General features: G+C 33.3%; 1 protein-coding gene across 1 annotated transcript in view; it reads left to right on the top strand.

Annotated features, from left to right (window-relative positions):
• CAPZA2 (capping actin protein of muscle Z-line subunit alpha 2) overlaps window positions 1-12,887 on the top strand; it is a 54,675-nt gene that overhangs the window by 30,344 nt on the left and 11,444 nt on the right. Inside the window, exons 4-6 of the mRNA XM_059074395.2 lie at window positions 6,836-6,899; window positions 10,881-11,087; window positions 12,560-12,639. Coding sequence (XP_058930378.1) covers window positions 6,836-6,899; window positions 10,881-11,087; window positions 12,560-12,639 — 351 coding nt within the window. The remainder of the gene's footprint in view (window positions 1-6,835; window positions 6,900-10,880; window positions 11,088-12,559; window positions 12,640-12,887) is intronic.

The raw sequence follows: 12,887 nt of genomic DNA, 5'->3' as shown, positions 1-12,887 counted from the left end.
GTCTTTCTCTGACTTATTTCACTTAGCATAATGCCCTCCAAGTCCACCCATGTTGTTGTAAATGGCAAAATTTCATTCTTTTTTATGGCTGAGTAGTATTCCATTGTATATATTTATCACTTCTTTATCCATTACTCTGTTGATGGACAATTAGGTTGCTTCCATATCTTGGCAATTGTAAATAATGCTGCTACAAACATTGGGGTGCATGTATCTTTTTGAAGTATTGTTTTTATTTTCTTCCAATATATACCTAGGAGTAGAATTGCTGGTTCATGTGCTAGTTTTATTTTTAGTTTTTTGAGAAACCTCCATACTGTTTCCCACAGTGGCTGCACCAATGTACATTCCCACCAACAGTGCAGGAGGGTTCCCTTTTCTCCACGTCCTCTCCAGCATTTGTTATTTCTGTTCTTTTTGATGATATACATTCTGACAGGTGTGTGGTGATATCTCACTGTGGTTTTGATTTGCATTTCCCTAACGATTAGCAACATTGAGCATTTTTTCATGTGCCTTTTGGCCATCTGTATGTCCCCTTTGGAAAAATGTCTATTCAGGTCTTCTGCCTGTTTTTCAATCAGGTGGTTTGTCTTTTTGCTGTTGAACTGTATGAACTATTTATTCTGGATATTAATTCCTTATCAGTCATATCATTTGCAAATATTTTCTCCCGTTCATTTTGTCTTTTTGTTTTGTTTATGGTTTCCTGTTCTGTGCAAAAGCATTTAAGTTTAATTAGGTCCCTTTTATCTCTGCTTTAGGAGATGGATCCAAAAACATATTGCTACGATTTATATCAAAGAGTGTTGTCTGTGTTTTCCTCTAGGAGTTTTATGGTTTCCAGTCTTACATTTAGGTCTTTTTTATTTTTTGAATTTTATTTTATCTTTTTATTCAGCAGGTTTTTATTGGTCATCCATTTTATACACATCAGTGTATACATGTCAATCCCAATCGCCCAATTCATCACACCACCACCCCACTGCCTTCCCCTCTTGGTGTCCGTACATTTGTTCTCTACATGTGTCTCAATTTCTGCCCTGCAAACCGGTTCATCTGTACCATTTTTCTAGGTTCCACATATATGCGTTAATATACGATGTTTGTTTTTCTCTTTCTGACTTACTTCACTCTGTATGACAGTCTCTAGATCCATCCACGTCTCAACAAGTGACTCAATTTCGTTCCTTTTAATGGCTGAGTAATATTCCATTGTATATATGTACCACATCTTCTTTATCCATTCGTCTGTCAGTGGGCATTTAGGTTGCTTCCATGACCTGACTATTGTAAATAGTGCTGCAATGAACATTGGGGTGCATGTGTCTTTTTGAATTATGGTTTTCTCTGGGTATATGCCCAGTAGTGGGATTGCTGGATCATATGGTAATTCTATTTTTAGTTTTTTAAGGAACCTCCATACTGTTCTCCATAGTGGCTGTATCAATTTACATTCCCACCAGCAGTGCAAGAGAGTTCCCTTTTCTCCACACACTCTCCAGCGTTTGTTGTTTGCAGATTTTCTGATGATGCCCATTCTAACTGGTGTGAGGTGATACCTCATTGTAGTTTTGATTTGCATTCTCTAATAATTAGTGGTGTTGAGCAGCTTTTCATGTGCTTCTTGGCCATCTGTATGTCTTCTTTGGAGAAATGTCTGTTTAGGTCTTCTGCCCATTTTTTGATTGGGTTGTTTGTTTTCTTAATATTGAGCTGCGTGAGCTGTTTATACATTTGGGGGATTAATCCTTTGTCCATTGATTCTTTTACAACTATTTTCTCCCATTCTGAGGGTTGTCTTTTCGTCTTGTTTATGGTTTCCTTTGCTGTGCAAAAGCTTTGAAGTTTCATTAGGTCCCATTTGTTTATTTTTGCTTTTATTTCCATTATTCTAGGAGGTGGGTCCAAAAAGATCTTGCTGTGATTTATGTCAAAGAGTGTTCTTCCTATGTTTTCCTCTAAGAGTTTTATAGTGTCTGGTCTTACATTTAGGTCTCTAATCCATTTTGAGCTTATTTTTGTGTATGGTGTTAGGGAGTGTTCTAATTTCATTCTTTTACATGTAGCTGTCCAGTTTTCCCAGCACCACTTATTGAAGAGACTGTCTTTTCTCCATTTTATATTCTTGCCTTCTTGGTCATAGATTAATTGACCATAAGTGTGTGGGTTTATTTCTGGATTCTCTATTCTGTTCCATTGATCTATGTATCTGTTTTTGTGTCAGCACCATACTGTTTTGATTACTGTAGCTTCATAGTATAAGTCTGAAGTCTGGGAACATGATTACTCCAGCTCCATTCTTCTTTCTCAAGATTGTTTTGGCTATTAGGGGTCTTTTATGTCCTATTATCTTTTAATAGCAATTTTTATTTATTATTTTTTATTGTGGGGAAAATATACTTAATATGAAGTTTAACATTGTAACCATTTTTAGGCACACAGTTCTTTCGCATTAAGTACATACACATTTTTGTGTAACCATCACCACGATCCATCTCCAGAACTTTTTATTTTCCCAAACTGAAACTCCATACCCTGTAAGCAATAATTTCCCATTCTCCCCTCCTCCTAGCCCTTGGGAACCATCATTCTATTTAATGTATGAAGTGGAGTCATACAGTATTTGTCGGTTTGTGACTGGTTTATTCTACTTAGCAGAATGTCTTCAAAGTTCATTTATGTTGGAGCATGTGTTAGAATTTCCTTCCTTTTTAATACTGAATGTGTGTGTATGTTTACATACATATATATATATACACCACATTTTGTTTATCCATTCACATGTCAGTGGACGGGTTGCTTCCACCCATTAATTATTATATTAAGGTACATAATAGAAATCAGTTTACTTGATATCTTTGACTTTAGTTATTAGTTTCTGGGTGAATGGCCTTTTATTCCTAAGTTCTTTAAACCTTTTAAAATTATTTATATACTCAAGTAAAATTAGTTTTTTTTATAATAGCATATAGCATGTTGACAAAAGTCTTAGGAAATAAAGAAAACATACAATGTTTATGAACTTGTAACAACAGTACTTTCAAAGTAACCTTTTCCTCTGAGTTCTCTGTGGTAAATAAATGTGTGGGTTGTTTCATGTAGATGCAAAAATTAGTGATTTTTTTTTTTAAGTTAAGGAAATGAGAAACTTCGTTTGTTTTTGTTTTTTAACATCTTTATTGGAGTATAATTGCTTTACAATGGTGTGTTTGTTTCTGCTTTGTAACAAAGTTCGTTTGTTGAAAGAAGAGTTTTCCCCCTGCAGAGTAAAGTTTAATGAAGGTCAGAAAAATATTCATAATTATATAGTATGAAACAGTTACACATTTGAATAAAAAATGATGAAAGCATTGAAATTTTATTTGTCCAAAGGAGTATTTATCTGATGACTGTTACATTTAAATAAATCGGAGTTCTTTTAAAAAAAATTGGAATGTGAGCTGTATTTCTCTTTTATTATGAACCAAATTTCAGGGACAGTCTTGGTCCATGTTTCAAGAGGTATATACATTAAATGCCTGATATTCTCATCTTTTAAGATTAGTCTTTGAGGAAATCAGTACCTAATGATAAAACAAGATATTTATAGTATGATCTCAAAAAACATCAAAACCTTCAGCAGAAACTTCAGGTTTTCTTGCATGTGGTTATAGTCTCAGTAAATGATTGCTAACTAGATGAACAAGAAGAGAAAGAATGGATTCTTTTTGTTGACTTCAGTAGTAGTCTTTGTACAGAAGAGTTTCTCAAAACTCTTTGTTCAAATTCATTTTGCAGACATCTGAAGTTATCTGTGAAGTACAGAGATACACCTTAAATCATTGCTTGACTTTAGAATTATATTACTCTGGTTTACAGTGTCCTGTCTGTGAAATAATTTTCAAACAAACATGCTGTTACCCCCATTGTTCACTTGACTTGGTTCTGAATTACTTTTGAAATACCTCCAAACCTGGTTTCATCCTCAAAAGATAATGTATCACCTGTCATTGAGACTGTCCAGACCTATATAACATAAGCTTGGAAAGCATTATAAAAACATTTAAAATGTGTCCTAGTGGCAGTTTCACCAGAGTAAGTGCATGGCCATAGTCCTATTGCTTCTTCAGTTGCATTTTTTGATACTGAATTTCTTACAAGTACAGCTCCTTCTGTGTACTTCTTTTCCTCCTTTCTTCCACCTCCTGTTGCTTTAACTCTTTTAATTTTAAATTTATTTTTGAGAAATTCCTCTTCCTATCATTTTGTAAGGGGGGGGAAACATGGCGACTCTTAAAAGTGGTTCTAATGGGACATCTTTACTGAAGGGCATAAATTCAGTGTATTTCATAGTAAAATTAGGCATACTGAAGACTTGGTACTCGCAAGTCTAGAAAACTTTGAAATATCCAGAAATAGCCTTTTATTCAACAGACATAACAAATGCCAGACTTCACTGTGATGATGAGACAAATAAACATCTTAGGGATTTTCCAGTGGGGAGTCAGACATGTTGAATTTCTGGCCAACTGAAAGAAAATATAGAGGCATATCAAAGACCTTTGGAGCCCAAAGGAAGAAATTTTAAATTTCTATTTAGAGATGGTTTTTGAGCTGAGTTTAAATGATGAATGCAATTCAAATAGTAAATAAGAGAGATGATGTGGAAACACATGGTGAAAAGTATAAGATGTGAATGACTAATGGTAAAGGGTATAAAAAAATCTAAGTACAGAAACAGGTGACTTAGAAATGGGTGATTGGGCTACAGAACTCTACAAGGGCAGAGAAATTATTGTTTTCACTGTGTCTAATAGAGTGCTTAACATCTAAATATTTGCATGGGTGGAGGGGTAGGTAAATGGATGATGAGTGGGTAAATGGAGTAAGTTTTCTGAACTAGAAGAAGGGACTTTGGAAGTCATCTAGTTCAAATCCCTCTTTTTTGTGGATGTGGTAAGTGGGGCCCATACTAGCTAATATCAGGGTTCAAACAAAACCTAGATATTCTGTAGTCTGACTCCTAAGTTAATGAGTACCTTTCCTGCCATACTGCATAATTGTCACCTGTTTAACTTGCTTTGAGCATTTAAGATACAGTTTTACCTATTTCATATTCATTGTCGCCTTTTCAGATTTCCTGTTCTTACCCCACTCCCAGATTATAGATGAATGGGGTTTGATATGAGCAGTAAAGGACCCAAGACCAAATTACTAATCTAAATTTATTATTTAAATATGTCTTTTACTGGAAAGTGAACCCTAAATTCTAAGTGATTTAGAATACTTTTTAATCTCAAACATACTTTTGAGATAAATTCATTTAAGGGATAGTAACTGCCTGGCTATGTTGGGGCTATTCCTAAGAAAATTACAGTTTTAATGAATAAAGAAAATCTCCCTTTCCCTCCATACATTTCTATATTTACCCCCATCTTTTTTTGACATGCAGTGGCAGGAATTTGACAGCTAGCAATTTAATCCTACTTTGCTGTTTTTACATTTACTAGTCTCCTGTTAACTCATCAGTAATGCTTTGCTCAGTCTCCTCTCTTGAGGAGATTCAGTAGCTAACACCTGAAAATTCAGTGGACATCTTACCATCCAGAGTAATCTGAAAAGCTTCCAAGTAGATTAGATTTAGAGATGTACTCCTAAATTTTAAAATTCTCACTATCTTTCTTAGTAAGTGGAAGAAATTTCCTAGGTTATAGACTTAATAAAATACAGTGTGATCTTTATTTTTTTAGGTAATTTTTTTGTGCTATGAGAGTTTTTCCTACAAATGTATTATGTAATTATGTAATACATTATTCTTTACTCATATGAAAGTAGAGAGAGGCTTTATTCTTGAATCTATCTCGTCACCATTTCCTAGTTCAGACTCTCAGCTGTTCTAACATGGACGTTTGCCTAATGATAGCCCAACTGCTTTTCCTGGCTCTAGTTGCTCCACCACCCAATTGTCGTATACACTGCTGCCAAATTAATCTTCTTCAGAAGTAGTCCTCAGTTGTCTTTTCTCAAAAAGCTTCTGTAATTCTGCTTTGCCTCCCAAATGAAGTAATTTTTCCATCATGCAGGGCCTTTCAGTTGAAGGCAGTAAATATAACTGAACACCTGCTATGTGCCAGGCATTGAGCTTGGTGCTTTCTGTGATGTTGGACTTAACCTATCTTCTCCTCTTGTATTTTGCTCATCTTGGTCCCTCTAATTGAATTACTCTTCTCATCCCTCCAATTTCTGCAAGACCAGAGAGCCTACCCATTATTTCAAGGCCATTTCTCAGTATCACTTCCATTATGATATCACCCCTGATTCTCTTTTCTTGTTACCCTTGCCTCAACAGAATGTAATTTTTTAAAATATATATTCTCTGTGATGTTTATTGGCCATTCTCTTATGGTACTTTCTGCTTTGTGTTATGATTATGTTTATCATAGCTCCTATTCAACTGTAAGCCCTTTGATCTGTCTAATTATTCTTTGCATGTCTCACAGCACCTACTCTGTTTCCCGGTATGTTGTATACTAAATGTTAGTATATACTTGAATAGTTGGATATGTGTCTTATAAGTGGCTCACCTTTACTTTCAGGGTTTTGAAGGAAAGGACTGATTATATTTACTGATTTAATTTTTTTGCTAAGCATTGAAAGCTGGATGTCATTCACTGGTTTTTAAAAAGCCATACATATATAATATTTATACCTAATATAAGATCAGTAGTAGAGAATTACAATTTTATTTAACTTGCCATGTGCAGTGCAGGAGACTTTGACAGTGAATTGTTTGTGATTTTTTTTAAGAACATTAAATACGTAATTTTAAATAATTGACTCATTTCCTTTTTAGTGCATTTGCACAGTATAACTTGGACCAGTTTACTCCAGTAAAAATTGAAGGTTATGAAGATCAGGTATGTTTCATATAAACACAGGATCTGATATTCTTTATTTCATTTATAATGCTTAGTATATCCTGCAAGAATTGTAAAGTGGTATGTTTAAAGGTTAAAAAGAAAGCATTCATTTTAATCATAGCCACTTGGGAGCAAAGTAATTGAAAATGTAGTTTCTTTTGTTGAGACCAATAATGCTATTAGCAGAAAGTCCCTTTTAAGAAATATTCAAATGTAATTATTTTAAGATTTTACAAGATAATTGCTTTAAATCTACTTTCTTGTTTTTTGTAGGAAAAAAATTAATCCTATATTAATCCAAAATCTAGAGTTTATATTAGTAAGATTTATGTCATAATTTAGTTGCTGTGGAATTCTACAGTTCTTCATGTGAGTAACTTAGCATTTAGTAATTATTAAATCTTTTCTTTCCAAAGTGCAAGTTGGAATTGCTAAGCAAAGAAAAGCCCCAAAAGTCACTAGCATTCTTAGTTTTTATTTTTTGGTTTAAAGTTACTAGTAATTGAACAGTGATTGTGTTTCTATCGTGCTAACATGAAGCACAATTTATATAAAACAATATGAAGAAGGAACTGGAGGTAGAACATAGGAGAGAGTAGTAACAATTAGTTCTTGGTGGCAAATTATATTAAAGCTTGCATTTGGCATTATTCATTATGTAATATGTAGTCTCGTAGTTATAGGGGAAAAAGAGAGACCAGACAGAAGATGACTTATAACTGAAGAGAAAAAGTAAATGTGGCTAGGTAGGTAGATAGATAGATTTATGCATGTGTGTATACACATATATAAAGGCATGTAGTGTTTCATTTCATGAAGCTCTTAAATTTATTTTTTTCCTTGGGAGATTTTGTGTTTTTGATTTTTTTTTTTTTAACTGTTATAAACAATGCTGTACTGAACATCATTGTACCTCTGGGCACATGGACCATTGTTTTGTTAAGGTAAATCCCTAAAAGATTTGCTGGATCCAGGGATGCATCCTTTTAAAATGTTGGATAGCTCTCAAACTCATTTTATGAACCTACTGTAATTTTAATACTTAAACCTAATAAATATAAAACAAAAAAGCAAACTACTAATCTCACATATAACTATAGGTTTTAAAACTTTAAACAGATATTAACAAACAGAATCCAGAAAAATCAAAAGAATAATATACCAGGACTAAATAGAATTTATTACAGGAATGCAAGAGTGGTTCCATGTAAGGCAATATATTGCTCTTATCGCTTAATCAACAAATAAAGAGAAAAACCTTATGATACATCAATAGACAGTGAAAAGGGATTTGAAAAATCCAGCAGCTAATCCTCATTACAAAAACCCTAAGTAAAATAGGGATAGAAGAAAACCTCTCAAATATAATATACTGTTTAACGAAAAACAGTAGTAAATATCAAACTATAAACACTAATATAATTTTAGTTAACATAGAAAATTATCCAGGTATGTCAACTTATTACCATTATTATTTATCATAAATGGAAGTATAGCAAATAAGACAAGAGAATGAGAACTCTTAAAGCTTTGGAAAAGAACAGAAAACTCTTAGGTGACATGATTTATATATTTAGAAATAGTGAGAAACTCCCATAAATTAACCTCCCAACCAAAAAAACCTATTAGACTTAACAGAATTTTGTGAGATGGCTGAATTTAAGGTAGGTAAGTGTACAAAATGTATTCACTTTCCTCTATTGTGGCAAGTAGGGACTTTACACTAGTAATGGTTGGAGGGGGAGGAGTTTCATTTTAAATAGTTGTAATACTGAACATAAACTTTAAGAAGAAATGCATAGGAATGTGAAGAAAATGGTGGTTATCTTGAAACACATAAAACAGGTTCTGAGCAGATGGAAAAGCACACTGAATTCCATTTTGAGGTAGAAAGTTAAATTATTTAAAAACTAAAATATGAATTTAATGTAGTTTGATTAGAATCCTGATAGTTTTTAATGCAGTTTGATTAGAATCCTGATAGTTTTTTAATTGGTGAAAATTTTCATAAACTTTATATGAAAAACATGCTTGAAGAAACACAAGAAAAATGTAAGAGTGGTAAGAGACAATTGCATTGCTAGATAGTAGAAGGTTCTGTACAACCAATGTAAAGTCAAATCAGCGTGGTATTGTGTAGACAAATAGATCAGTAGGGCAGCATATCAAGCCAGAATTTAGTCCCAAAATATATGAATATTTTTATACATGATAAGGTTATAATTTAGACAGACATATAATAAAGGGTATTGGTACCACTGGTTTCTATCAACTACATATGCCATGTAGTTAAGCCAGTCCTCTGTCTTACACAATATATAGAAATAAATTTCAGGTGGATTAAAAATTTTGTAAAATGACTAGAATTTTAGGAGAAAAGAGTCTACGTGTATAATCAAGGGCAGGGCAAACCATCTTAAATAAGACTGGAAACCCAGAAACTGTAAAAGAAAAGATGGACATTTGGCTACATATCAATTATTTTAACTGTAGAATAAAACAAATACCTTAAATAAAGGACTTCTATAAATTAGAAAAAATCCCACCCAGATGAAAAATATTAAAAAATATTTGCTCACAGAAGAGAAAATGGCCCACAAAATTGGAGATATTTAGACCTGTGAGCCAGAGAACTATAATTAAAGTAATGAGATATATTTTATACTCATCAGACTGAAAAAAGAACTGTATACCTATTGATGGTGATAATGTGAAGGGAAGCATCTCATATATTGTTTGCAGAAATGTAGATTGTCACAGCCATTTTTGGAAAGCAGTCTCATTATGTATTAAAAATTAAATATACAAACCCTTTACCTACTGTCCTCACTGCTGAGAATCTATTTAAGAGAAATAGAAGCATCCAGTGGAAATAGAAACATTAGTATGTTAGAATATATGTACAATAATACTTTAACATTTTTAATGTGCCTATCCCTTCTCCCAAAAAGAGAACAGCCTGGAAATAAAGAGATGGTCCAGCAGTAGTGGAATGGCAGAATAAATTGTTATACCCACATCATGGGATAGTATGCAACCATTAAAAAGAATGATGAGAGGTTTACCAGTTGACTGAAGGATTTCTATAAAGTGTTGATGTTGTAAAAAACCAGATGCAGAAAAATGTGTGCATTTTCATTCCATTCTTGTAGAACAGTGGCCAAAAAAAACCCTGGATGTGTGTGTATATATACATAGATGTGTATGTATTTATCTGTGTAGGGTAATATGACTGAAAAAAAATTCAGAAGGATACATCCTGTGTTTGCATAATTTACATCAAAGGGATGGGGAAGTCCTGACATAGGTATAGAGTCAAAGGCTGGGAGAGTTGCTTGGGAAGGAAAAAGAGGGAAATCTTTTAAAAGAAAGCACAGAATGTCAAATTTATGCGTGTATAACTTAAATGCACATAAATGAAGAAATTACATTTGTTAAAATTTGGAAGTCAGTTGAAAACAACTGTCAGTGATTATCTTAATAAAAAACAAGCAGCAGGCACTTAACAGTAGATGAGACTGTGGGCCCAGGAGTAATGTAAGACACACTGAAGAGGATTCTAAGTGGATTAAAAACATTCCCTTGTAACCGTTCTCAATGAAGGTTATTACCAGTTCCTTAGTTTTGAGGAACTGGAGACTGTTAACAGAAATAGTGAACTGTCCATAGTTCTCAAAAACAAAACAAAACCTGACTCTAGCAGGGTATTGGACGATGGATTTATTTTCCTCCCCTGGGTGGCTGGATGTTATATTGGGAGAATATCAGATCCACTGATCGGAGCTGCATGAGAGCAGCCTCATTGTCTTTATAGTCTACTCATTTGAAGTGTTATACTTGTGCCATATAGTTAAACCAGTTGCTTGGAATAGAATTATTTTATAGTTTTAAGGAAAAAGCTCAAGTGAATGTATAATGTATCAGTATTTAAATGCTATTTTAAATATTTTTTTTCCAAAATTCATTGCATCATTGAAGGTATTGATTACAGAACATGGTGACCTGGGAAATGGAAAGTTTTTGGATCCAAAAAACAGAATCTGTTTCAAATTTGATCACTTAAGAAAGGAAGCAACTGATCCAAGACCATACGAAGCAGAAAATGCAATTGAATCTTGGAGAACTTCAGTAGAAGCTGCTCTGCGAGCTTATGTAAAAGAACATTATCCGAATGGTGTCTGCACTGTAAGTCATCCAGTGTGCACTCTTTTCTTTTGTATTATGTAAATATGACAGTGGTTTTGTGATATCTTGAAATTTATAGTAACTCACAGAAAGGACATTTTATAACTTAATATTCCTTTTTTTTGAAGTAAATATTTCTAAGAATGTTTACTATTTTTTTCAAGAAACTTTAAATAGTAAATGTATTATGATAGTCAAAAGTGGAAAAATGGTTGTACCTTGAATTAAATCCAAGTAGTAATTCTCATACATTGATTTGAGGAACATGATATGATGAGATTCCTTAATCTCATGTTCATGACTCATCTCCCTAAGTTCACATCAAACTTCTTTTCATTAAATTACAAGATCTTAGAACAAATAAAATTATTTGGAAGTGAACTCTTGTCCCCGTGTGTTTTGTAGTCAAATTTGTTAAGGTTTTAAATGTGGTTCTTTCATAGGTTTAACCTGTTTTTTATTTTCAGGATAAAATATGATAGAAAGTAGGAGTACTTTTTTTTTCTTTCATAGATTGTGCCTAGATATGCTTTTTAGTCCCCCACATTTGTGTTTCTGTGATCTTCTCCATAGCCAGTGACCTTTTGAAATGCAAATCAGATCATGAAATCTCCTGCTTGAAATACTTCAAAGATTTTGTGTTGCACTTAGGATAGAGTCCAGGCTTCGGAACATGGCTTTCAAGGCCCTGTGAACCTGGTCTCTGCCTACCTCTCCAGCCTAAGATGACCATACATCCTGGTTTATACCTGCTGTCCCAACATAATTATTAGTATTACCAATAGCCACCTCATTTCACTCTCAGAAGATTCCTGGTTAGGACAAAAATTCATATGGTTGCCTTAAGTATCTAGCTCTCAATAATTATTTGAGAAGTATAGCGACATAACCTAAAATACCTTAGAGGTTCTTTGAAGTATAACCATGTTGATTAGGATTATTTTGGAAGAATACCTCAAGAATAAGGTGGTGAGGTTGAGTTAGAGAGTCCTTACTTGTTCTCAGAGGATCGAAAAACAAATTATTCATTACTTTTTTAAAGCAGTTGGCAAGAGGTGAAATAACATCATCATACCATTGCAGGCATTCTCTTAGTGAACTTTCTTAGTTGTAAGTAAATTAACTTTCTCATTTCTATCTCAATACTTTTTTATTTTAAATGTCTAGAGAAATGGCAACCCCTGAGATTGTGGGATATTTATGTGTATTTTGAGAGTACAGTTAGTTTTTTTTCCAATAAATTGTACTTCATTAATTGTGAGCTATTTTATGATTCACTAAGAATCTGTGATTAGGTGTACATATTTAAGTATTTGTTTTTCTAGCTACTGTATTGGAATGATGACCTACTTTGTATTCTTTTATATGTTCTTGCCAAAATGCTGTACAGTTTTCAGTATTTTATAGATGTTTAAAGTTGGACATACTGTGGCCCTAAATTCACTCTTGTGTTTATTTTCTTTACCAACAAGGTATATGGTAAAAAAATAGATGGACAGCAGACCATTATTGCATGCATAGAAAGCCATCAGTTTCAAGCAAAAAACTTTTGGTAAGTTAAAATTTTCTGTATTGGGGAATTTTGACACTGCTTATACTCTTTGTAGTTCTTGCTTTATTGATTGGGCCTATACCTTGTTTGTGTATGATTGACTAAGAACAATGTAATATAAAACTTCAGCCTTTTTATATAAGAAAAATATCTGTTCCATAATCAACCTGATCTTTTAAAGGTGGCAGTAAATCTATTGGCACTCAGTGAAAAGAAGGTGGGAGAGCGTGGGATGTTTTTAGACTAGC

This window comes from Kogia breviceps, chromosome 9 (assembly GCF_026419965.1).
Source record: "Kogia breviceps isolate mKogBre1 chromosome 9, mKogBre1 haplotype 1, whole genome shotgun sequence".
Classification (NCBI taxonomy): domain Eukaryota; kingdom Metazoa; phylum Chordata; class Mammalia; order Artiodactyla; family Physeteridae; genus Kogia; species Kogia breviceps.
This window is presented reverse-complemented; position numbering and strand designations above follow the sequence as displayed.